At 38.3% G+C, this 27,969-nt stretch overlaps 1 protein-coding gene across 2 annotated transcripts in view; it reads left to right on the top strand.

Moving 5' to 3' along the window:
* Positions 1 to 27,437, top strand: part of LOC145984463 (uncharacterized) — a 189,249-nt gene extending 161,812 nt beyond the window's left edge. The window contains exons 9-11 of one of the 2 annotated variants that reach the window (XM_083118122.1): positions 15,233 to 15,440; positions 21,472 to 21,800; positions 26,909 to 27,437. In XM_083118122.1, coding sequence (XP_082974248.1) covers positions 15,233 to 15,440; positions 21,472 to 21,800; positions 26,909 to 26,956 — 585 coding nt within the window. In that variant the 3' untranslated portion in view covers positions 26,957 to 27,437. Of the gene's footprint in view, positions 1 to 15,232; positions 15,441 to 21,471; positions 21,801 to 25,759; positions 26,015 to 26,908 lie in introns of those variants that run through there. The other variant, XM_083118123.1, reaches the window with a different exon arrangement.
* Positions 27,438 to 27,969: the final 532 nt, after the last annotated feature.

The following is a 27,969-nucleotide window of genomic DNA, read 5'->3' as shown; positions in this document are numbered from 1 at the left end:
ATGGGATTGTGGAAGACCCCGCACTGTGCGCACTGTGCAATTTGAATAGGACGTGTTGGATGCGATACGAGACCGTCCTGGCACCAGCACAAGTGTCATTGCTCGTACGCAACAAACCCACCAAAGCAATGTGTTCCGCGTTCTTCAGGAGGAGGGATTGCACCCATACAAATTGCATAAGGTGCACCGCATACTGCCCACGGACTTTCCCCTACGCATGGATTTCTGCCAATGGTACGTGCAACAAACTCTTGCCATTCCAGATTTCCCAACAACAGTTTTGTGGACCGATGAGGCAATGTTCACCAGGGACGGCATGTTCAATAGCCACAACAGCCACGTCTGGGATATGGACAATCCGCATGCAATCATTGTGTGCCATCATCAACATAGGTTCGCAGTGAATATGTGGTGTGGCGTAGCAGGTGACCACTTGATAGGCAAGTACATTTTCCCTTTACTTTATGTGGTGGGAATTATCGGGTGATTCTACATGACGTATTACCTGAACTGTTGGAAAACGTGCCACTGGCAGGTAGACAACGTATCTGGTTTCAACAAGACGGCGCCCTCACACATTTCGACAGGGGAGCCAGGGCCTTACTCAACGATATTCTCGGCGATCGTTGGATTGTCAGGGGTGGACCTTTAACGTGGCCACCTCGTTCCAACGACCTCACACCACTGGATTTCTTTGTGTGGAGAGATATGAAAAGGCTCGTGTATGAAACCCCTGTGGAAAGTGCTGAGGACCTCGTTGCCCGTGTTAGTGCCGGTGCTGGGACAATTGATGACATGCCAGCGGTATTTGCGCGTACCAGACAATCGATGCCATCTTTGTCTTGGAGTCAATGGCGGACATTTTCAATAACGTCTCTGAGTATACTGGTGTTTGTGAGCCCCTATCAGCACCGCATAGTGTCCTTTAGTGAAAGGTTCGAGTAAAGATGCTGGGGATCGTTGTACTTCATACCATCGATCTGCATGTGCGGAGGTTGTGCGCTTCCCAATGGAATCCCTTCAAGATGTGCTGTGCCTGGAAATGTTACATGCCATTGTGTGCGTTTTCTCGCAATTCTCAGTCTTCATTCATTCGAGGATTACCCACTTTCTTTGGGGAGCTCTCTTGTAGTATGTACAGCCTGACGACATGTGGCCATTGTTTAACTTTTGTTTTTCGTACTGCAAAGTAGTGTGTCAACATTAAGGGATTGAAAACGTTTTTTTATGATTTTCCCGTATTTTTTCCATTTGGGATGGTGTCCCAGCAGTAGTGGGACATGCGACAAATTGGTTTCTTTTCTTCTTCGTACCGCAATGTGAACCGTGTACAACACGAGATTTGCAGTTATTTTCCTATTTCCTGGGTGTGGGACGGTGTCCCAGCAGTAGTGGGACATGTGGACATACGTCGTCATTTTATACTGCCTATATTCCGATCTTAACATTATGTAGAAAATAGTAGTAAATTTCCTATATTTTCCATCAGGGGATTCCCCACTTTCTTTGAGAGTCCCCTTGCGCAATTTACACTGGGCCTCAATTGCTGCACCATTGTATTCGTCAGGCACGACTTTCTTTGTATTCTTTTAATCCGACATTGATATCTTTCTTCCTTCTTGAGTTATTATGCTTTACACACGGTGTGAGGCGATTTTCGCAAGCCTGTTACTCGAAAACGGTGCCGATTTCGACATTTTTTCACATGACATTTTTTCCTTGTTTTTACTTGTCGAATCACCTCCTCCGCGTTGTAAACGGAATTTTGCACCACCCTGTATGTATGCTCCAATAACTTCTGTCGAAGTAGAAAGATCATTTTCTATTATGAAAAACATTCTCTCTGACAGACGACTATCAATGAATGTTGAGAACTTAAAAAGCACCTTGTAGTTATGTGCAATCAAGACTGAGAAAATTGAAATGCTCTTCCCAATTTAGATTTTAACATTTTGCCAGAAATTACAGATAAAAGTAAGCGACTTCTAAATGTGCCTTTTTTCGGTTTATTTTGCCTTTTTTTTTTCATTTTTAGTGCCTATTTACCACATTATAAATGCCTTTTTGCCTGCCTATTTTAATGAAAATAAATGCCTGAACTTCCGGGCTCTAATCATAACCTATACAAATCAGATGAGAATTCAGAAAACGCTGAGTTAAAACATACCTGCAAAAGGTTTTCGGAGGTCGCAAATCTATAAGTGTCTCAAAGGCCAAACCTAACCACCTCTTTCTCTTGCGAATTTGCACCCCAACCTTTGTCCTTGACAGATAACCAGCTCCCATAGCCTCTGCCAGACCGCAGCACCCAGGATAACTCCAAAACCCATATTTAAACCTTCGCCCATATTTACAAATTACAAACCAAACATTGTTTGAAAAAGCCTTTTGTTTCCGTATTTTTTTATAAAGATAAAAATTTAAGATGAAAGGTAACTGCTCAACCACTGCATCTTTTCCTTTAATACTAATTATTATGAGGCACAATGAATAAATTTTACCTCCGCTAAAAGCTGTCTTTAAGAAAGGAAACAAAACCAATTTCATCTGTACGTTTTTCAGCTACAATATTTTTTTTATTTTTTTTTTATTTTACACACACGGGAAGTTTGAAAAGGTGCCGGATGCAACTGGGGGGGAGGGGACAGGAAGCATTGCCCCCCAACCTTGGACAGAAATGAGTTGGAGTGGGCAATGGGGCCAAACACTGATGGCCAACTGTACCTGCTGGGGTCAATTACCACCCAGAACTTCACATTTTATGCAAATAAAATTTCCTTAGTCTTATCAAGTTTATAATTGTGCCACCCCTGGGCACGGAATGATACAAATGAAAAAAGTTGTAAAATTGATTGATTGATTGTGGTTTTAAGTCCACTTTATGCAAAAAGGCTAACTGGGACTGGACCTACAATTTAAAGTGGGATCCGAATCACTGTGCCATGTGCCTTCACCGGCTATCCAACCTGGGACCTCTTGATCACAAGTGGACGATGTTACCACTACACATTCAGGGAGGCACAAAATGGTAAAAAAGACTATGCATTGGCGTCCCATGAAATTATTTGCATTCTATTAAATCAATATTGATTTCAGCCTGCAAAAAATTAGATCCAAAAATGTTCTTGCTCGCTTTGCTTGTATTCTTTCATTGTTCTCTGTAATGCATTGTATTGTAAATTATCAGACAGAGAAAAAAGACTTGTCTTAATTGATTTTGTTTTAAATGTATGTACAATTGTTTTGAGGAAAGGGAGCGTGCACATTTGAGAGACAATTTATGTAATTTTTGCTGTTGGTTTATTGCGGGATGGATGAATTTGTTGTGTAATGTATTTCAATAATATATGTTGAATATGATATGTATTAAAGAAACTTTGAATACGTACACAATTTAGTGTCCATGTCGCTCCATGTTGCATATATGTGAAACTCATATCGTGCATGAAAGTTATACATGTTAATGTAAAAAAGAATTATATTTGGAATGTATTTACCAAGCATTTTCTGTCTCAAAAATAGTTTGTGTGCTTGTTTTCCATTATTAATGTGAAATTGAACATGTTGAAAAAATAATTCAAATTGTTTGTTTGAACACACATGCTTTAGCACCAACTTGTACTATTTTTTTGCATGATTAACGAGAATAATAACTTTTTGATACTACTACTACTACTACTACTACTACAACTAATGATAATAATAATAATGTTAGTCTCTGGTTCGAATCCCAGCTTGGGCATGGATGTTTGTGAGTGTCCATTCATTAATTTCATCATATCGTCACTCATCCCCATCTTCGCAAATTTGCCAAAAATGGCACAAGAAGCGAAATAAAATAAAACAAATCAATAATAATAATAATAATAATAATAATGTTATAAGAACATTATTATTAACACTATTATAATAATTATTAGTATTAGTACATTTATCCTGGGATTTGCCCCCCCCCCCTGCCCAGACAAAACTTTGTGGTTGCACCTCTGATTGTCAGTAGAGACTCAGAACCTTAAATTAAATATTTTAATTATATTACGTATACCGTTTAATTAAATTAGAATTTTTGTATGTTGGAATCACATAGACCCTTTATATTATTAAGATATTTGTGTGTGGATGTTGAGAGGCGGTAATACGTAAGGTTGAAATAGAGAAAACATCTGCTTGAATTTTTGGAAAGTTTGCCTTAAAAACTGCTAATTATACTTGAAGTTTACCATGTTCCTAGAGTAGCCACCCTGTTTCAGCTGTGCGGTACATGAATTTTGAAGGAAATTAGTGGCACCATTCACCCTCGATAGGTGGACGTATTCTTGCATTCTGTGTGTTTTGGCTCGACTGCAAGCATGTTTATTTTCTTCAGCTGAGTTTCTCTGAAGGTGGTTCCACAAAGTGGCACATTTACCTTTAGACTCCCGAGCTGGTTTTCGAAAGTACCCCTCTCTGGCCGCAGCCTTTGCACGTGATTTTTAAATTTTCACCCTTATTTCAGAAAAACGTTATATCTCAGACTATTTGAGCAATCTACTTTGGGTAAATTTTGTTTGTAAGCAAAAACATCGGAGCACGTGACCGTATACAATTCAGAATGCCCAAGTAAAGGGGGGTTGGGAGGGTCTAAGTCCCCAAATTTCGATGAAAAAAAATTAAAATCTGGCATTTGCCCCCTCTTCTCCTGCTATTTTGGGAAAAGGGTGCAAACTTTTGCATTATTTTCAAAGAAAGACCTTTTGCAAAAAAGTGAAACTTGTTTCATGGTCTCTGCTCTCATAGAAAGTTTAGAATGACGCAATATTTGCAACAATACAATGTCAAAAAATATCCCATTGGGTTACATATGCAAGCAAACAGTAGGAAAGAGAGAGATGGTAAATAATGTTGCACAGCAAAATAACTATTATTATGTAATATATGTACTCACCACTTAGTCGCCCACGTGAAAAGCCTTGAAGCAAGGGTATAGACACAGTGCAACTTTGCAAACTCTGCACTCATAGGATGTTCTCTTTGTTTTCTTGTTTCGCTAACAAACCTTGCACCTTTTGCCAGACGTGGTCAATTTAGGCCAATGCCTGTTAGCCGAAGCTTCTCTTCTCACCAACTTGAGAGGTGGTGCGAGATCGGCACCAGGCAAAGTCCTAGAAGGGCCAGCTTGCTCCGCTTTCCCCAGTTTAGCCAGGTCCTCGATTAAACTTATCCGGAAATCACGATGTGAGTGATTTTGGGAGAAGTGTTTGAGGAGGATGTGAGCATTCAGGATGGACTGGTTTACAAGATAGAAGAAGACTGGTTTACAAGATAGAAAAACGAGTTTGTTCGTCCACTTGATTGTCCGTCTGCCTGTCAGATAGGTACATGTCATCCTGTGAGCTTTGTCCACGTAACCTATATGTCTATTATAGTCAAGTATAATTTGGGGTTTTAATGGGTTACTGTGGTCATCACCAAAGTTTCCTTGTGCGGGGGGGTTGTGGTAATTCGTCAGCACAAGGACATCACGTTTGTCGCACCACCGTACAGCTGTCAAGTCTCCCTTTGTACGTACGTCCAGGTCACCACGTTTTGTCTTGCTTGTCTTGAAGTCAATGGGCATGGAACGCCGATTCTTATGGACAGTCCCACAACATCGCACGTGCTTTGTTGCGAGATCATCAAAAAGGTCGGTGGAGGTGAAGTAATTGTTCATAAACAATTTATGGCCAATTCCTTGCACTCTCCTACTTAGTTTGATGACCAGGGCAGGGGGGTATGAAAAGGTTTTACTGCCAGTAAGATGCTATGTAGTCATGTCTATTGTGTCCAAAGTATAGCCAGAGGTCAAAGAAAAGGAAAAGTTCACCAAGGGTGATGGGGGGGGGGGGGGGGGGCTCTACCCTGGATGGATGACTATTGTCCACAAACTGCTGGTAGTCCTACAGTCTCATCTTCGTCATCCGTGTTGTCTAGGAAATCACATATCTCCCTCTCGCTCATTCGCTCTTTTCCGGACATGTTTGATCCAAGACCTGAATGAACGGAAGAAAGTGGCAGAACAAAAGATGCAAGGACTTACCAAAATAAAAACAAGCCCAATCAGCCAACGTGCAATGAACCACGAACAATGCCACAAACTGCTGAGCACACAGACACACAAGTTTCAACTGCTGCTAAAGAATCGTTTCTGACCTGCCTCAATGTGTGTGACTCACAAAGATGCTATTGGGTACGTGGGAGGGGAAGGGGAGGCAGGCAGAATTTCATCAACAAAGACAGGAGAGCACCACATTTCCTTTCCAGAATGCTCTTTCTTTTGTTGCAGTCAGGTGTGACCATGCATTTTGGCATCCCTTGTTCTATTTTTAACCTCTCGTCACCAACTTAGGCCTTGAAACACATCACCCAAGACGCTGACGAAAGACAGCTCCGATTATCCATGCTGGGACACAGAAAACAAGCTCGTAAGTCTCATATATTGCGTTACATTTATTTCCCAGCTGCCGAAACAATGCATGGAAAACGTGACAGGGAAGGAAGGGAAAGGGGGGAGGTGGGTACTGGGTGGGTGGGTTTTCTTCCATATGACATTTCAAAGTTTTATCTGAACATCTGTCAGCGTTTACAACCTCACATACAAGTATGAAGGCCCTAAAAGCACATGAATTGTTCAATTAGCATGATGGTCCATGAGTGTTCCATTGGGCAACTTGGGCTATATTCTGGATGGAACACTCATAGACAGACCATTTGGAAAGTAAAGGTTAATGACTTGTTTGTTGAGCATGTGTACAATGTGGGTGGATTCAAGAACATGCCACTTTTTGGATGTACTAAATGGTGCATATACAAGGTACAATCCCAATGTTTGGAGACTCTGTTCATTGGGATGACTTCAAATCACTGATTCGCAACCACCTTGAAGCTAATCCACATGGGGGATGATACACTTTTGCCAGTGATGATAAAGCTGTTGGAAGCAGTGCTGGAAGCCATGTTTGCAACCTCCCATCATGCCTCCTACTTTCACCTCAGTTTATGACACAAAACAATGCCCCTTTATTTGTGTTTTCATACCAGGGAAAAATTAGTAGTCACAAAGGAATAAGTCTGGTGATTAGATAGGATGTTCCAGCACAAACGTTCCATGTGTAACCATAAACTCAGTGACGATTATGGACTAGTATGCAGGTATTTTATCATGGAAGAGTTACCATTGTCCACTTTTCAGGTTGTTTACATCAATCCAAACATGCTGGCATGTAGTCACAGATACGTTAGTACTAGTAGCAATTTTCTCAAATGTTTGATGTAGATGTGCAGTGCTCTACACACTGAATGTTTTTCCTGGCCAGAGACCTTCATTATTGGCGATGGATTCTCGACCCTCTTTGAACTACTGATGCCACTTGAACACTTTTGAGTGCATCATCACATTACACTGTCCTTAGCATTATGTAAGTCTCAGACTGCATTTTTCCCAAATGCTGACAAAAAGTAGTCTGTATACTACTCCTGAAAGTCATGTTACTGCAACTAAAAATGGAAGAATGTTTCTGTGCTCTCAGCTACCTCTCTGTACTGCATGCTCATGCTTTCACATGTGAATTTATGATGTATGTATTTTAACACACATTACTATGCATGTAATGCACTACAGATGTATCACTGTGTAGTGATGTGCAGTTGTCTTGTGTGAAGGAACCTGTAATTCATGTGGATCTCATTGAGAAAGAGTTAAAAAATTGATACCATGTATTATTCAGGTCTGCTGAAAAACTGTTTATGACAAACCATTCTAAAGCAATGTCTACAAAGGTCGGTATTCTTCACGACAGTGCTCCATTCTATGCGGACAATCCAACAGGAGCATCTCTGGCCATAATGCATATGGTAGTTTTGCCGCAGCAACTTCATTCCCTGTTCCCTTTACAGTCTTGGCTTGGCCTCATCTGTATCTATCTCTTAAAGAGCATTTGAAAAGACGGGATTCAGTACATGCAAAGAACTAGGGAGTTGTACATTGTATCTAAAGATATCAGTTTGGCGGTTATGCGGAGATAGGTAATTAATTAACCCAAATAAACATACGCGGAAAAATGAATAGTAAGTTTATCAGAGTTAATTAGGGAGTTGTATCCTAGGCTGCTCCTAACATCAGCCTTCCACCAGCCTCCATGGTGGAATGGTTAGCTCAGTGTGCATACAATACTAGGTCTGAGTTTGGATGTTCTTTGTGAATGTCCCTTCAATAATTTAATTACATCATCACTCATCCTCATCTTTGCAATTAGCCAAAAACAGCAGACGAGCCAAGTAAACCAAATCAATAAATCACTGCCCAACAAAAAATATATATATATATATATATATATATATATATATTTTCATACCTCCGGTGTCAAAATAGGTGATTCTTAAGGAAACAATCGCGCTGATTTCGAAAATCACCATAAGAATGTCCTGCCACGTCAGGTTCAAAAGATATGAACAGATTTAGTATTACCATTATATATTATACGTGAACTAAAACGCTCGCACTCAGATTGGCACATGGTCACACTCATAAAATCATGCCACAATCTTGTTAAATGAGCTTACAAATGTACAATTGATATACATGAAATGATATGTAACAATAGGGTAGATAAGAGGGGGACATGAGGATATAATCCCCCCTTTGAGGTATTTTTTTCTGAACCTTGGGATTCAAGGACTATCCAACTTTTGATGATTACATGATTTAATGTACCACTTGTATCCCCCTTAGCCAAACCCTATCTATGCCACTGATAACTTATCTTGTAACGAAACATGTCTGTTACCTTGCTTACAAATGCTGCCAATTGTAATCCTGTTTACTCTCCCGCATAAGAAACCCCACAATAATCCCCCATCATGACAGAATCCTTACAACCTCCCTCCATGATGAAAATGTCTTGATGAAACCTTTCCCCTTGTTCATCACTAACATCTCCTAGATTTTTAGGAAAAAAGTCAATATGTGAATGGAGGAAGTGAATTTTGAAGGACATATGGCAGCACATATTTTTGTAGCATTCCAACAAATTTGTGACCAATGTTTTGTAATTTTCGGCTTTTCTGTTTTCAAGAAACCTATGTACAGGGTCTGGCAGAGGAGTTAGATTGTTTTGAAATGTGAATAACACACCTAATTTTCAAAGGTACAGAAATGTATTACTACAGAAATACAGGTTATTGTATGCCATTTTTATTTACCACGACAGTTCATGCAAAAAAAATGATGACTTCAATTTACTTCTATACACATTCGTAGGCCTTTTTCCTTTCCTTTTAAATGACCTGCGTAAGATCTTGAGTCAGCGCTTTGTCCGTTTGAACAATTGAAAGAAATTGAAATCAACAATCGGCGATCCAGTGAGAAGTTGGTAGCTTGCTTAACTGTTTGTCAGCCAAGTAAGCATGGAGCCCTGGAATGTGCAACATCGAGCGATGGTTGTGGAGGGATTCTTCAAGACTGGAGAATCTGTATTGAAAACGCAGCGCAGCATCTTTTTCAACGTCATTTGCATGTGGCACGCCATGGGCGTGTACCAAGCTGCAACACTATCCTCGCGTGGGTGCAGAACTTCAGATTGACAGCATCAGCTATGAATAGGTCACCACCTGGCACAGCCCATGGCGTGCCACATGAAAATGACGTTGAAAAAGATGCTGCGCTGCGTTTTCAAGACAGATTCTCCAGTTTTGAAGAATCCCTCCACAACCATCGCTCGATGTTGCACATTCCAGGGCTCCATGCTTACTTGGCTGACAAACAGTTAAGCAGGCCACCAATTTCTCACCGTATCGCCGATTGTTGATTTCAATTTCTTTCAATTGTTCAAACGGACAAAGCGCTGACTCAAGATCTTACGCAGGTCATTTAAATGGAAAGAATAAAGGCCCTCGAATGTGTATAGAAGTAAATTTAAGGCATTATTATTTTTTTTTTTACATGAACTATCGTGGTAAATAAAAGTGACATACAATAACCTGTATTTCTGTAGTAATACATTTCTGTACCTTTGAAAATTAAGTGTATTATTCACATTTCAAAACCATCTAACTCCTCTGCTGGACCCTGTACAACACTTTTAAAGGACTGCTAAGCTGCAAACTCAACTCCTCCTAAAAGATTTTCAAACGTTTCATCTAAAATGAGCTTTGTGTTTTGAGGGCCGATGAAAATTCCTTCCTTCAATGTTGCATACCGCATCTCAGGAAACTTATTTTGCAGATACGTAAATTCATCGCCATCTTTGTTGAGAGCCTTCACAAAGTTCTTCATCAACCAGAGTTTGATGTGCAAGGGAGGAAGAAGAATTTTATGAAGCGGAACCAGTGGTTCAGCTTATATGTTATATACTCCTGGAACAAATTCTTCCTGCTTCTCCCACTGTTGCACCACACAATGTTTGTCTTTCGCACAGCTGCCCCACAGACATAAAGCAACAATATTTCGTGAAACCCCTTTATAATCCAAGCAGTAAACCAATCACTTTCGGGTCCCCACATATCTACCAACCATGATCCTCGTATTTTATAACACACAATTACAGACATATTTTCATGAGTTTCTTTCAAACCGACAAAATGGAACACAGGAACTGATGACAACGTATTACCATTATGAAGCAATACTGCTTTCAAACTAAATTTTGAGGAATCTATAAACAATCGCCACTCATCTGGATTGTATACAACATCCATTTTGTTCATCAAACCAGTAATGTCTGTACAGAAACACATATTTTCCTCCATAGCAAAATATTGTGCAAAGGGCTGGTGCCTGTGACGAAACTTAGAAATTTTTGTACCAGGGGCAAGTAATTGCCATTGCTGAAGTGTAGAACCTAGAAGTTCAGATGCTTCTTTGGACAAATTTAAGTCCCGTGCTAAACCATTTAAGTCTTTCTGCTGTATTAAATGTATGTCACTGCCAGAATGTACTGGTGCATAGTCCGGATATTTTGATGTAGAGGCCGCTGGCTGCGGTGAAACGTCCGGTTCAGGTTCATCACGGTCTCCTTCCTTCTTCGATTGTCCATGTTTCAGGGGGTACAGGTATAAGTAAATCGTCATTGTGAGGCACGGGTAGCATGGCAGTAGCAATATCAGGATACTGGATCACGTGTTTATTTTTCCTAGACGTGCCAGATATCTTAGTCATGCAGAAGTAACTGTCAGTAAGGTGGTTTGTTGGTATTATCCACACCATCGGTACAGCAAACAGTGTACCATGGTCCATGTAACCACAACCTAAAATTTGTTGTACAAGTTATGCTGCACTGATGAGGAGCCCCATGGTTTGTCTTGGTCACCAATCCAACACCCGACTATAGGAAACAGGAGAGATAAGTGATATGCAGTGCAAGTGACCAAAGACATGACAGTTTTATAACCTCAAGCACCTAAAATTGTTGTTATCTGTTTGAAAAAAGGGGAGAGGACTTGGAAAGGCAGAATGTCATCCTGGCGAAGTATTTTAATCTTTCACTCTTTCATTTCTGCCGGTTGACTGGGCTTACTTTACATTCTTCATTTCAACAAATTAACAGTATGAACAAAATATACCTAATGCAATATCTCAGAACTGTGACTTGATCATTATCATTTCAGTTATCTACGCATTAAAGTCATTAAGAATCACCAATTATTTCCTTGGAGGTAAAAATCCTGTTGGGCAGATGAACCTTCTTTTACACCAATTCAATCATTGTGGTCCAGCAGTAGTTCTTTGATGCTCAAGGAGAAAACTTTGAAAAACATACAGTCAACTCTCGATTCAACGACCTTTCACAGTTTCCGGGAAAAGGGTCGTTATTTCGAAGGGGTTGTTATTGGAATTTGCATCAATTTTCAGCTTAAAGGGAGCTCAAACGGACACAAAGATGCGTAGGAGATGATAACACCATTTATCCTGGTAGTTATACAACCTGTTATGCACAGGCTGTGTGTTGTGAGAAGGAAAATAGAACATGACATGAAAAAAAAGTTTTCACAAAAGAGAATTTAAAATAATGTTACTTTCTTTCAATTGTGCACAGTCGTTGCTTTTCCAGGAAATTCTTACAATTCTAGGTCATGAGAAACCTGTTTGCACTGAGACCAATGGAAAGGAAAAACAATCTCTCCCTTATTGTAAGCGAAACTCGAAGAATCTTGACACCAGTCAGACTGGTGCCAGCAAAAGTCGGGAGATAATCGGGCAGAATGAATTTTGGATTTTATACCGGTCTACTGGAGCATTGTCTGTTACAAGATTAACTGGTAAGATTAGATCTCTCGGGAGAAACAACACAACCTCTCTAGGTACCAGACAAAAAAAAAATAAAGGCAAGCTCTGTAATTTTCGTTCTGGTTCGGCTGTGTAAAATACATCGTAAAAAAAAGTCACTTTTCTTTGCTTCAACCAACTTCATTCACCATCCTTCCCCATTCAAGGGAGCAGTCCAAACTCCTTCCTTGACTTGCATTGTAATCCAGCTTGAAAAAGGAAATGCACAACTTGCGATCTGTTTTCACCCAATGCGTATTCTAGGACAAGTCATTAAACAGCATGGCAGTCGATAATCATTCGGGTTTGGAATTGAATTTAACTTTAAACTGTATATTTAGTCCCGATTAGCCCATCAGCATAAAATGAACTGAAAACAAGCTTTATGGAACTGCGCATTTTTACATATCAAAATGGTAGATCGTTATTTACTCTCACGTTAATCGACGATTTAATGTTGGATTTAGGAGTATTCTCGATGTCAAACACCCACCCCTCCAAATGTTTTCCCCTTGAATAATGTCTCTTTAATCAGTCTCAGCAATCATTCGTACATTGAACACTTTTTTTTCCTCCACGTGAATGGTGAATGGTTCTGAAGAAAAGCGGATGCAAATTTACAGATTTGCTTATCAGAAAGCGCAGAACATGAAGTTATTTTAACTCTTGTTTTCCTTTCTGGAGATCGAATTTCGTTATCGTCAAATCAAAACAGCTTTGCAAGATTCAAAACAATAACCTTTTTCTTCGTGCTGGATGAGTCATCGCTGTTATCGGCAAGCAAGAGCTTTGCAGACGCTAGACAAAACACTGGCGCCAGCTGCATCGTAAAAACAAGGAGACCGGCTGGAAGTTCGAGCAACAGGTGGCGGAAGAGAAATGTCCCAGCATTTTAAAGATAACACAACTGTCGAAGACTGAACTTTTAACAGCAGTGTAAAGAAGGAAAAAATGACCCTTGCTTTACCATGCAACAGACAATATTTCCTATGAAGACAACAGCATTAAAAAAATAATAATAAATAAATAAAAAAAAACAACAACTGAAATCTGCAATTATCAACATTGCCGTGCACACCAGTGGCGGAGAATGAGCTGGGGAAAGGGTAGAGGGTCACTTTTTTTAAAAATGTTCTATGGCTTTTGTTCGTTTTCAAGAATATATCCAGAACTGGTTGCCCCATTTTAGACGTCAAAGGAAAGGAAGAGGGGTGGTTCCTTTTCCACTCTCGCCTGCAATCAGCCGGCATCAGCAAGAAAATCGTGGCTGAAACAATCTGCATCCCCCCACCCCCTACGTTTGCTGACAGAAAAAGAGGGAGAAGTCAGTCAGCCAACGGAACACTTTTTTGGCAGATATTACGACATCGACACAATTAGGAAAACATATGAAGTGGGAAACGGGAGTTATGATGCACGTAAGATCGAAGTAAACTTTTGTGGAAACCTGGATGACAACACATTAAGCGGGTTGACGATCTTTACTTCACCTATGTGGTTTTGATTTTCTCTAACAGTTTCGCTTTTTATGAAGTGTTGCAGGGAACAAAGAACACATTTTGAATGAAAGCGGTTACCGGAAGTTGTTGGCTACAAGGCCGAAAGTTACTCACTCACGGGAACCTGCTGAACTCTAGGTCAGAGCTGGACAGATTGGCCAGACTTCCAGGCACCATGCATCTGTATTTTCGAACATTCCTGCGCTCTGATCTCTCAAGGTGATGTATTTATCGATGAAAGATCTTGACCTGCCATACACATTGGCAAAGACTGCAAGTCCAGCAGTCATTTCCCCCCCTCCTCCGCGAGTTTTCAGCAGCTCTTGGGACAAGGAAACAAGTCAAGTCGATTTAAAATAACATCCAAGCACATTCGATCTTCTCTTCTCGCATATCCAAGACAAAGCGTGGCAAAACAAGCCTGGCACGTTGGGTAGCAGCCATCGGGTGCAGGGTAACATTGGTGGAGGGCAGAGGTCAAGTGCTATTGGATATGACTCAAGCATGGTGTGGTGGTGTCTATTTTTAGTTCAGACCTAATTGTGAGCGGTAGAGCACTCGTAAAGGGAATGAGTGGAGGGGAAAAAATGCAGTTTTCGGCCGATTTCCTTCAATTTTTCAACTTTTTTTTTCCAAATTTTTCTATTTTTTTCTAAATTTTTCACAGTTCCCGGGAAAAGGGTCGTTACTTCGAGAGGGTCATTATACCCGGGGTCGTAGAAGCGAGAGTTGACTGTACTTAGTTTTGTGAATGAAACACTTTTTCCGCTGTGCTAAAAAACAAAAACATAGTCAACTCTGGATTACACTTGTATTTAGAGAAATTTAGTGAAACCAGAAATAATTTTGGTATTTTTTAAAAAAGATTTCTCCATATGTTTCTGGAGAACTATTTACATAATGTCCATCTATATCAACGATTATGCTAACAGAAGTTCACAAACTGAAAATCAACAAATTTGGATGAATTTTTTTTTTTAACCATAAATATAAGTGATGTTGGCATGGGATATTTTGCAACTTTTAGAACGTTAATGTGATGGCCTGAAGAATGACTTCGACAATTTAATTTTCTGTGAGCTTCATTTAGGAGAGAGCATTGTCGATTCCTTAAAATTGCTTTCAATTTCTCATAAAGTTTTGTGTACACCTGATAAGTCTTCCCATTCTTTTTGTGCCATGATAATCTTCTCTTCTGACTGTTGTTGTTCCTTAACATGTAGCATTTGTTTTAAGTTGGATGAAAGTGAAACCTTTGGGTTTGAGCCCCTGAAATGCCCTTTTAAATTCTAAATAAATGCACCTGTATGATAACTGTCTCAAAGTACAACTGCATAGAATGCAGGGCGTAAAAGATATATGCTAATTGGCACTACTAAAAGAAATTGGTTTACTTATTATGTATTCAATATTCTCTATTTTTGTTGTACTATGTGTAATTTTTGCACTATCTTAGGCCGAACGTCATGAGACAAGTGAATTCGAGATCCGTCAAGAGCTGAATAAACTTCAGAACATTTTTCTCAACATGAACAGGGAACTGGAGGAGAAGAACAAAACATTGTCAGAGTTACAAATGTCTGTGACACAGCAGAAAAATGGGATACAGGAATTGGAGCAGACTGCGACTGATCAGAAACAGGAGATTCTAATAAAGGACAACAGTGAGTGAAATTGTATTTCCAGATTGGTCACTTCAAAACTCTTTATGCAGTGATATATTCTAGGGATGTGACAGATTAATTGTTTACTCCATTGGTGTCTGCCCATGTAGGCATATCGGTGTATCAGGTTATTGGAAAAATTGCAGATTATTTTACCAATCTGATATATCCATACATATCTGTACATTTACTACAAAACTGTGCCATTTTGTTATAATTTTTATGGATAATCTGCATGCCCTAATTTTGAAAAAAGTGTCTAAATATGCAGCAGCTTCTTTTGCATTACAGTCACCTGGAAACACATTTATTAAGGAGGTCAACTAACCATTCAGGTTTTTCAAGGACCATTTGAATTTTTATATAGGATCTGTAGAATATCTGTTATCAGTATCAGTAAGTTTTATATTTTTCATATCAGCACTTTACCTGTATCTACCAAAATTTCATATCAGCCCGTTCCTAATATTTTCTTTTGTTTTGTGTTGGTGATATTGATAAAGTACTTTTATATGACTGGAAATGTTACAAAATAATTGGCATAATTTTTTAACTAACTAAACTACAGGGCTCTCCTTTCTTTCATCCACTATATAACAGTAAAAAATGGAGCAGATTTCAAAATGTTATTTCCAACAAACCATGCATGACGGAATCATAATTTACATATCATTGGATAGATTAAGGTTCAGAGTTTTGTTGTACGATATGTTGATTTTGTTTGTGCACTAACAATGACTTTTTTTCTCATTGCAGGTAATGATGATGCCACAGCAAAAGTCGTATTGTGTGGTACAATTTGCAAAGTGTGAATCCATTGTGCAAGTGTAATGGATAGAGGAAATTTCAAAGTTTGAAATTTTCTAATGAAGGTGGGGCTGTTTGTTGAATCTACAGTGGAATTCAAGTTGCACAATGGATTCATACTTTGCAAGTTGCAGCACACAAAACACCTTCTCTTGTGGCATTGTCATTTACCCACAATGAGAAAAAAAGTCATAGTTAGTACACGAACAAAACCAATTGTCGTACAACAAAACTTTGAAGCTTAATCTATCCATTCATGTGTGGATTATGTTTCTGTTGTGTATTGTTTGTTGGAAATAACATTTTGAAATCTGCTCCTTCTTTTTGACTAACCCTGTATGTATATGTATGTATGTATGTATGTATGTATGTGTGGGTGTATGTGTGTGCATAAAATAAGGAGTGGAAAAATACAGTGTGCCTGCATTTTAAAAATTAAGCTCTAAGTAAAAATAAAATTTTAGAGATTGCTTGTGGTAATTTATGTTACCCTTTTTTAAGTAATGAGTATAGTTACTTTTTTTTTAGTAATGAGTAGTTACCTTTTTTTTAGTAATTAGTACAGTTACCTTTTTTATGTAATGAGTACCGTATATGTTTTACATATCATTAAATCAGAATAATAAAGATGGCATTATAAATATTTACATTATTGCTAGCTGAATTTTAAAATCTGCAATGATACGCTACAGTATGTATAACTGTAGAATGTACTGCATAGTTAATAGTGCTGTTGCCAGTAGAGCCATGTATATAGAGTTGTGTAGGAAGGCCAGTCTGGTGCAAGAATTAATTACTTTTAATCCAATATTATATTAGTAAGTTAGATGTTTTAAGGTGACATTTCAACATGTGTAGCTTTATCTTAGTTGAAATTATGACTTTCTTAGACCATATTTGAAAAATAAATAATATTTAAAAAAGAAAAACTGGCTCTTGAGAAAAAGGTGATTGCCTCTGAATTATTTTTAGTAGGGATGGGACCAATTAATCGGTATATCAGTGTATCCGTTTATCGGTAAAATTACCGATTATCTTACCGATCCAATATATCTATAAATATCTGATAATTTAGTGCAAAATTCTACCATTTTGTTGTAATTCTTATGGATAATCTCGATGCCATACTTTCTAAAAAAGTAAATGTCTTATATACAATTTCTTTTTCCCTGCAGTCACCCTGCAGTCACCTTGAAACACACATTTATTAAGGAGGTTCTTCATGGACCATTTCTAATTTTATATCGGATATGTAGAATATCGGTTATCGGCATCGGTAAATTTTGTATCTGTACTTTATCGGTATCGGCCAAAATTTCATATTGGCCCATCCCTAATTTTTAGTTTTGTGTACTCCTGTGTATATATGTATAGCAGGGTGGCTACTCACCAGGAATTCTGAATTATTGGCTCCGAGAATTATGCATGTATTCTGTCTGAATACCATAGAAGTGAAAAATTGCAACTTTTATTAATTCAAATCCCATTGAATTTATACATATTTATGAATGCCCTGAGGCAAGTTTTGCACAGTTAGCTTTTATTTTTATCGAATAAGGAAAATAAAAGAAAGCTACATGGAAAATAAAACCCAATTCTCTCAATTCCATTTGCATTGTTAGTGTCCTTCGCAGAACAATATCTCTGCCAGATGGAAGATTATTGCAAGATAAGATATCTTGAAGTTGATTATGTAAATTTAAAATTCTTATACAACTAACAATTTTCATAGATTACTATATCCCATAACATTTGTGACTTGTGTTTGTAGATGTATTTCTAGTCTGACATTTGAAATGGCAAATCTATACTCCACACCTTAAATATATATACAGGAAAACCTTGTTAATACGAAGTTCAAGGGACCAAAAATTGTCAACTCCATATTAAACGACTTCCAGTTATCCAAACTTTTCAAGATGGCACCTGTTTTCAGGTGTAAATAAAGTAGAGTATAAATTACCCCCACAAAGGATGTTTTATACTTGGTCGTAGCTCAGAAAATAAGCTTTATATGTACTATATAATAATATTGTACGTTTTAAAGAAAGTGTAAAAAATGTTACACAAAATGAGAACATGGAGCTTAACGTGGACACAAAGATTCCAAGGAGACTGTTAACACCATTTATCCGGCCTAGTTATACAACCGGTTATACACGGGATGCATGTTGTGGCAAAAAGTCTTTTAAAAAACGGTATTTTCTTTTAATTGTGCAAAGTCGTTGCTCTTCCATGAAATTCTTACAATTTTAGTTCATAAGAAACCCGTTTGCACGGAGACCTACGGAAAGGAAAACAATCTTGTTTATTGCAAGAAGTGAAACTCTGAAGAATCTTGACAGTAGTCACACTGGCGCGAGCAAGAGATGGGAGATAATCAGACAGAATGTATATTGGATTTTATGTGCGTTCACTAGAACATTGTCCGTTACAGGATTAACTGGTAAGAGAAGATTCTCTTGGGATTCTCAACCTTTCCCTGGCACAAAACAAATCAAAAAATTCGGGGCTGTAAATTTTGTTGTGGTTCGGCTGTCTAAAACACACCGTAAAAAAAGTCACTTATTATTTGCTTCAGTTAACTTCATATTCACCCCCCCCCCCCTTTGCAGGGATCAGTTTAAACTTTTCCTCAACTTGCATTGTAATCAATCCACTCTGAAAAAGTAAACACACAACTTGCGATCTGTTTGCACCGAATGTGTATCCTAGGACACATTAAACAGTGCCGCACTCGATAATCACTCTGGTTTGGATCCCACTTTAAACTGTATATTTAGTCCCGATTAGCTCATCAGCATAAAATGAACTAAAAACAAGCTTTACGAAACTTGCATATTTTCAGATTAATCGACAATTTATTGTAGGTTTCAGGAGTATTCTGGAGGTCAAACACTTGCTCCTCCAAAACTTTTCCTCTCGTATTCCTACGTTGAGCATTGCAGTTTTTTTTTTTTTCTAACAGCAGCACGCTAATGGTTCTGAAGAAAAGCGGGGATTATATGGCTTTGCAAGATTCAAAACAATGAAGCTTATTCCTTCCCACTGGATGAGTCATTGCAGTTATCGGCAAGCGAGAGCTTTCCAGACGCTAGACTAAACACTGGCGCCAGCTGCAGCGTAAACACAATGAGACCGGCTGGAAGTTAGATCAGCAGGTGGCAGAAGGGAAATCATCCACATTTTAAAGATAAAGCAAGAACTGTTTGCTTCTTTTTAGACGCCAAAGGAAAGGAGCCTGTGTGTGCACACGAGTAAGAAAATCGTGGCCAAAACAATTAGCAATGGACCCCCCCCCCCCCACCACCTTTGCTGATAGATAAAGGGGAGAAGTCACTCAAACACTGTTTTGGCAAATTTTATGACCGGCACAGTTGGAAAAACTTATGAAGCGGGAAACTGGAGTTGCAACATACGTAAGATTTGCGGGAAACCTAGATGACAACGCATTAAGCGGGTTGACGATCTTTAGTTGGGCTATGCGGCTTTGATTATCTGTAACAGTTTCCTTTTTTTTAATGAAGTTCTACAGGGCACAAAGAACACACTTTTAATGAAAGTGGTTACCGGAAGTTGTCGGCTACCAGGCCAAAAGTTGCTCGCTCACGGGAAATTGCTGTATCTTGAGCTCAGAGCTAGACAGATAGGCGAGATTTCCAGGCACCGCACGTCTTGTATTTTGGAACATTCGTGTGATCTTATCTCGCATTTCTCATCTAGCACTGGTAAATATTTCCAAGGTGGTGCATTCAGCGGGAAAAGAGCTTGACCTCTCATGCACATTGACAAAGAATGTCAATGTCCAGCGGGCATTTCGGGTTGCTTCCCTCGAGTTGTCAGCAGCTCTTAGGACAAGGAAACATGTCATGGTCAAGTTAAAATAACATCCAAGCTCTCTCCACATTCGATCTTCTCTTGTCGACTTACGCAGGTGTCTACTTCGAATTAAGCGAAACCAGTTTTGCGGAAGGGTCTTGTAAAACCTTTGTATTAAAATTTATCCGTATTTCGATTTATCCGTACTGAAATACATTAAAAATCCTATCTTATCGGCTGGGGAATGGGAAGAACTTCGGATTAAAGGGTACTTTGTATTAACCAATATTGTATTAACGAGCATTCAATTGAATTGAATTGGAATTTTTGGATACATCGGAATTGCACAGACCATTTATATTGTTAACATATTTGTGTGTTTATATGTGTGTGTTTGGGGGAGAGATGCAGTAACATACAAGGTTGAAATAGAGAAAACATCTGCTTGTATTCTAGAATTTTTGGAAAGTTTTCCTTGAAAACCAGGAATTATACTTGACTTTTATCATGGTCCTTGAGTGGCCACCCTGTATAGTGAAAATATGTGTGGTTTCATGTTGGCTGTCAAATTAGTATTTATGAAGCACACACTACAGTTTTTTGTGGCAAAAATTTGGGGGGGGGGGGGTAAGTGCACAACATACACCCATTTTTTCAGTTCTAATCTGTTACAAAATGCTATTAATGATTCTTCACACTGCACAGGAACACAATGTGACAGAAATAAAGCATTCCACATGCTGAACAATTTTGTCCTGGTAACTGAACAGCTAAGAGAGCATAGTTAGGGGTGTAAGGGGTGACCTTCCATGTACACCCAATTGCGAACCTCAATTCCACATAATACAACCTGGACTGCATTTCCCAGACTAACGAGGCTCTGGCCTCTCACCATATGGTCAGTATAATTCTGTGTGATGTCCTGTTTTTGTCCTTATATGTGCCGAAGGCCTCTTTACAGCCTCAGCTTTTAACCGAAGTTTGAATATTTTACTATTTTAATTACACAACATTACAGTTATGTTATTTTAGTTATGGTAAGAGGCTGGAGCCTGTATCATGTGACAGGTGCAAAATAGCATAAGTGCTGATGCACCCCAACTTTAAAAATCAAATTCCAAAGAGAGCATAGTTTTGTTGTGGATGAGCAATTTTTTAGATAATCAGTTCTAAATTATACCAATTTTATGGATCTAGTGTCCATTTACTTTAGAAATATGGGCCAAGGGAGGGTAGGGGTATACCACTGTTTCTGTTGATGGAAATGACAAGGAAAGGTAAATATTACGAAGGGAAGAGAACTTGAGCTTTATCAACCTCAGGGTTCAACACTCAATAAGATCTAAATGTGTAGTGGTTGTCTCAAAACGTTTTTTTTTTAATTGTTATTTTTTCTTCCTTACAGTAATATACTGGTTGTCAAGAGTTGCTGGTACGCCTGTAAATAATCCACCACAAGTTCAGTTTGTGGGACCTTCACAGCCTTTGCCAGTTTTCAGCCCTCCAATGCCAGCTTTCAGTCCTCCAATGGCAGCTTTGAGCCCTCCACTACCAGCTATGAATCCTCTGGTGCCTTTGTATCAGCCTCCAGTTTTGATGCTGCAAGGGCCGAGCGTGGTAATGGAGCCACCTGCTCTTTTGCCCCTTGAGAATAGGGCACCTTCAACCCAGCTTCCTAGAATCTTTGAACCTAGGCCACGTGTGTCACATCCACCAGGGAAGCCTTTCCACAAGGTAAGATACATAAATTAGTTGTTTTATGCATTTCATACAGGGTGTCATTAAAATGGCACCCGGGGACCACAGGAATGCATAGAGGATATGAAAACAACACTTTTATCAGTAACATTTTTGTCATTGGTGTCTCGTTTTGACACTATGGACATTCAAAAACCTTGTTTTGCCACCTTCGTGCTGGCAACCCAATGTAACATTAAATCGCATTGGTAATGTAGTTTCCTGTTGTGAAACAGCGTGTGCCACTGTTGCAAGTAACATGCATATTCTGGGAAAAATGAAATACTACCAACAACATTATGTATTGTAAAATGTAGCATGAAACATGTTGAGTAATCCAAAGGAAAGCCTCCCCAGTGGCATAGTGGTAACTTTGCCTTGTAATGAAAGGGCCCTAGGTTTGATCCCCGGTTGAGTGACATAGTGGTTCTGATACCACTTTAAACTGTAGCAACAAATTTAAAAACTATGGAGAAATAAATAATGTATGGAAAAGAAAGTGATGGAAACTCAGGTTGAAGTACAAGGAAAAGAAACTAAGCATGTCTAAGGTTGGAACCATAATTTGCTGTTGGAGGGAGAGGGGGGAGGAAATCCTTCGAATACCAAGAGTTTTTTTAAAAATTTTGTTAGTGCTTATTCTTGGGCACCTAAAAATTGGTTCTATCAGATTTTATCTCTCAACCTGGTACTGAACCAGGGAGCCCTTTATTTCAAGGCGAAGTTACCACTATGCCATCAGGTAGGTTTTCCTTTGGGTTACTCAACATGTTCTGTGCTATGTTTTACATCACATAATGTGGTTGGTAGTATGTCATATTTCACAGAAAATGTGTGTTCCTTGCAACAGTGGCACATGCTGTTTCACAACAGGAAACATGTTACTAATGCGATTTAATTTTACATTGGGTTGCCAGCATGCAGCTGGCAAAATCATTTTTTTTTAACTTTCCTAGTGCCAAAACAACACACTGACAAAAATGTTACTAAGAGAAGTTATTTTCATTTCCCCAGGGGCCATTTTAATGACATCCTGTATATTTAAAATGTGTATTGCATGACAGACTGAAAAGATAAATCATGACTTGTAATGAAATGATAAGGAAAACCTCAATGATCCTGGTATTGAATAATTTTAAGTGCCATATATTTGAAAGCTATTTGCATTCCATGGTCAATGATATAGGATATTCAACATATTTCAGTATGCATAGATCAAAATATGGATACATTTTAATTTTAAAGTTAAAGACAGGGGTGTAAGGAGTGACCTTCCATGTACACCCAATTGTCAACCTCACTTCCACATAGTACACCTTGGACTGCAGTTTGCAGACGAACGAGGCTCTGGCGACTGGCACTACGGCCAGTATAATTTTGTGTGTGTTGTCCTGTGTCTTGTCCTTATGTGTGCTGAGTGCCTCTTTACAGCATCAGCTTTTAACTGAAGTCAGAATATTTTAATATTTTAGTTACAAAACGACATTACAGTTACGTTAATTTTAGTTCTGTTAACCTATGTCAGAATATTTTAGTCTTCCAATGTTATAGTTACGTTAGTAGCTACATTTTAGTTCAGGTAAGGGGCTGGACCCCATATAAAGTGATGGGTGCAAAATAGCCTAAGTGCTGATACACCCAAATTTTTAAATTAAAATTAAAAAATAAATAAAGGTAAGACAGTTTAAGCAAGGAGAATGAGTATGTAGACAGATACGTGTATAAGCACTCTGTTGTCTGCATGTTCCCTTCTCTGCCTCTCTCTGGGTGAGACCTGGTCAGCCTGCATATGTATGTTAGAGTTCATTTGTATGCACTTTTGAAATGCAGAGCAAGCAAAGGGAGTGAACCAGGCAGTAAGCTTTGTGGGGAAAACCTCCCTTTATCCGATTTGTAACAATGTGGTATTGTAAATAGGGCAAAAGAAACTGACAGTGCCTCCATTATTTTATTATTTTTGTACCTCTCAATGCATGGAGCTCCCACATTTCTTTTCTGCTGCTTGCTGGCCTGGAAATTCAACATGCAGGTGGGAAGTTCACACTGCACGGAATGCCTGCTGACCTCTACAAGTGTAAACAATTTCTCAAGCTTGCCCTAGGTTGTGTTGAGTCATTTGGAACAGGTATTTGCTGCGATTCTAGCTGCCTTACTCTTGTAACAGGGTGTTTACGAGTCAAGAATGTCAAGAAATCAACAGATAGGTCAAGAGTCATGAAAAAGTGAAGAAATTATGCTTTTTTTTTTACAGTATAGTGAACTTTCATTGTTCCTGTACTGGGATTTAATAAAATTGAATATTTGGAAATCTGAAATTGAAGTGAGTTGTGTGTAAGATTTGTTCACTTTGTTTCTTAAGAATTACATTCTTGTAATCTTGAAGTTTTGTAGGGAAGGGATGATATGAAATTTTGGCCAATACCGATACAGTACCGATATAAAATTTACCGAAACCGATAACCGATATTCTACCGATCCGATATAAAATTAGAAATGGTCCTTGAAGACCCTGAAATTTTCATTGATTTCCATAATAAATGTGTGTTTCGAGCTGATTGCAATGCAAAAGAAGTTGAATATTTAGACATTTACTTTTTCAGAAAGTAGGACATGGAGATTATCCATAAAAATTACAACAACATGGCAGAATTTTGCACTAAATTATAAGATATTTATCGATATATCGGATCGGTAAAATAATCGGTAATTTTACCGATACACCGATATGCCTATATCGGCCGATACCGATAGAGTACCAATTAATCGGTCCCATCCCTAAAGTTTTGTAAACAAAAATTAAGAAATGTGGCCATTCCCTATCTAGGATGAAGTCCAAAGCATTAATTTTTACATGCATTAATAATTAAAGCCAGTCTAAATCTCTTGTTAAAGTACATCTACAGTTTTCATCATAACTGGCCTTGTGGTATGGGTTTTTCATTGAATAAAGTACATATTTTCTTAATCTTGCAACTATACCTGAGTAGTGGGTGATTAAATAAATGTTAAGAAAGGGGGGGGGGGTAAAAAAAGATCGTGAAAATGTCAAAAAATTTTGGATTTGTTATTTTCGTAGACAACCTGTGTAAGTTATGATTCTATGAGGCCTTCAAGAATGTGAAATGAATGCTTATTGATTACTAATCTCCCACAGGAGAAAACTTTTATAACCTCTTGGATGGGTCATTTACATGGACTTGATCAAATTTCAGTAAGCACATTATGCAGTTTCTACCTTTATCTTTTTTCTCAAGTGTCAATTTACATAGCTTAGAGGAGTAAGGAACTTGTTTGCACTTACATATTGTTTTGAAATTGTTCATGAGTGAAATATCACAGATATTGAAGAGTTCCAGGCAAGGATGATTATTTTTTTCTGTGATTTAAGTTTTTTTTTAAGTCGTGTTAGGGGAGGGATGGCAGCTTTGCTGAAAAATGAATGGAGGTGGGACAAAGTACATAATTTTCTGACCTTCATTTCTCCTGGATCCAGGAAAGATTACATTGCATTTTTCCAATCATTGAATGGTGTAAATCCATTCAGCTTTTATCCTCATTCAAACTCCATCACATCACACCAACAGTTCAAGTTGCATTGTTGAGATTGAACTGCCTCCAAATTGCAGCAGTGAGAAATGATGTAGCAAAACAACCTTCTTGCAGGAATGCAAGTTATGTCCGGCATTACATTCACAGAAAAACATATTTGTATTTGCATGGCCTTTTGCTAGGACTTTGTGCTGCAGGCTAAATATATTGAACATTAGAACATAGAATACAGCAACCATGATCCAAGTGTAGGATTTTTTTTAAGAAAGCAAAAGAGTTAGTTGTCTATTTGTAATTTCACTTGGTCTAAACTTGGATCTCCATTCCTACCAAAGTACTCTTTATGTGATTTTGTTTTTTTGCATTATTGTATTCACTTTCTACTTATTTGTACTTTTGCATTGCAGATGTAAGTGTAGATGGTGGGAAACTTCGAGAGTGGCCTACTTTCGAACTAGTAATATTTACTGTACTGCAGTGATTATTTAATTTGTCAAAATTTGTAAACAAGGAAATAATGTATGTATTTTTCCTATGCTGGTACAAATAATATTGATATTGAAAACTGCATTTTTTTTTACTTGTCAGAGTTTTTTTTTTTAAAAAAGTTTCGGTAACAGTTTCATGCATCGGAGACACATTTAAATCGGATATTTTGTCTTTCTTGTGGTTTGTACTTACCAATTATGTATTGCGGAACATAGTGGAAGGTGCCAATATGCGTTTTGCACAAAAACAAACACTTTTTCTGCTAAAATAAACCATTTTCCTTAATGCTACGGAAAGCACGTCACGGTGCGATATCGCTTGCTTTGCGAATTGTAACGCTTCTTTTGTTTTCGAATATCAATGTTTCCAACTCTATTGTGCATGAAAGTTGTAAAAAACCGGGGATCAAAAACCATGCACGGGTAGCCCCACAAACCATTGACGTTAGCCCCAAAAACCATCCACGGGTAGCCCCACAAACCATTGACGTTAGCCCCAAAAACCATCCACGGGTAGCCCCACAAACCATTGACGTTAGCCCCAAAAACCATCCACGGGTAGCCCCACGAACCATTCACACGAGGTTAGGTTCGGCCTGTTAGGTTAGGTTCCATTAGCACCCATTTCACCCCTAAATTCATCGAAAAACCATTTTCCTTTCTCGAAAAAAAACCGCGCGTTTCTCGAAGGAAAAAAAACTCGCGTTTCTCGAAAAAAAAATCGCGCATTTGGAAACCCTGATTCCACTAGCGAGATCGCGTGACTTCCGACGCTAGAGCCATCTGCAGGTACATCTTGGAAACAACGGCATGATGTTGTCGATTTTCACAAAATGCGCAATATTATTACATGAAAAGTGATTATTTATTGTTCTGCTGCATTGTAGGATGAAGTTTTAGGAAGAATATATATCGACGGAGGTTGTAAACCTTGGACAAACTCATTTCCGTAAGTAGTTTCTTGTGTAAAATTGAAGAAATGTGTCTCCGATGCATGAAACTGTTACCAAAGTTTCTTCTATTTTTGTAATTATTGCTAATATAATTTGTGTTTCTCTGCATATACAGAAGAAACTTTACATGAGTGAATACTGGATGAGTAGCCAGAAGAACTGAAGTTATGTTAATATTGAATGGTGAGGGTTGTACGACCAGGATGGCTACATGCAGCTCTCTGCTGCAACACAAGTTGATAAGGCAATTGTTACTGCAAAGAATTTTTCTACTTGTATGTTAAAACTATGTGTGTTATTTCAACCTTCTGTAGTGGTGTGTTTTCATTTAAAATTTTTACATAATTATACAGTGAAAGTTCCTGTGTAGGAGATATATAGTTCCTTACGAACAAATCTATTTTGATATTTCTGATACTAATTTGAATTTTGTCTGTGATTACTAAATGTAAAAATGCCAAAGTTGAGAGATTGTCTCTATTTGTTCATTATTTTGTCATAAGTACTTGAAAAAGCAAAAGCTTACAGAGATTGTCTCTATTTGGTCATTATTTCGTCAAAGTTCTTGAGTACCTGAAAAAGTGAAAGCTAACAAGTTGTATGTATTTTAGATGTTGAATTTTTTTATGACGGCACTTGCCAATGAAGAGTTTTAAATACATAGATGTTTATAAATAATATGCATTTTGCACCTTCCTGATTTTATTGTGTTTTATACCCACATTTTTTCTTCCTCCACATTACTACTTAATCTCTATTTGCATGTTACAAAAAAAGTGAATATATGGAGGTAAAAATTAATGTGCCATTTCTAAGGACGTTGATTTTTTGCAAATGCAATAACATCAAAAAATTATAATTGTTGCAAAAAAGTGTTCATGCAGTTATACGTTCTCGGGATTTCAAGAAACATGGACTTGAAGGAATGAATAAATTGATTTATTTTACTTCATGTTTCTGCCACTTTTGGCTAATTGAAGATGGGGATTAATAATGATAAAATAGATGAATGGACAATCACAAACACATATGGACAGGATACAACACATGTCCTATAGAGGATTGTACTGGCCAAGGGTTCAGATGCCAGAACCTCGCTAGCCTGGAATACCATGGTGCAATCCGTGGAAGTGAGGTTGAAATTTGGGTGTCTTTGGAAAGGGTTGCCCCTTCCAC

The sequence above is a fragment of the Lepisma saccharinum genome, chromosome 2 (assembly GCF_977018435.1).
Source record: "Lepisma saccharinum chromosome 2, izLepSacc3.1, whole genome shotgun sequence".
Classification (NCBI taxonomy): Eukaryota; Metazoa; Arthropoda; class Insecta; order Zygentoma; family Lepismatidae; genus Lepisma; species Lepisma saccharinum.
Note: the sequence above shows the minus strand (reverse complement) of the source record. Positions and strands in the feature narration are given on the sequence as shown.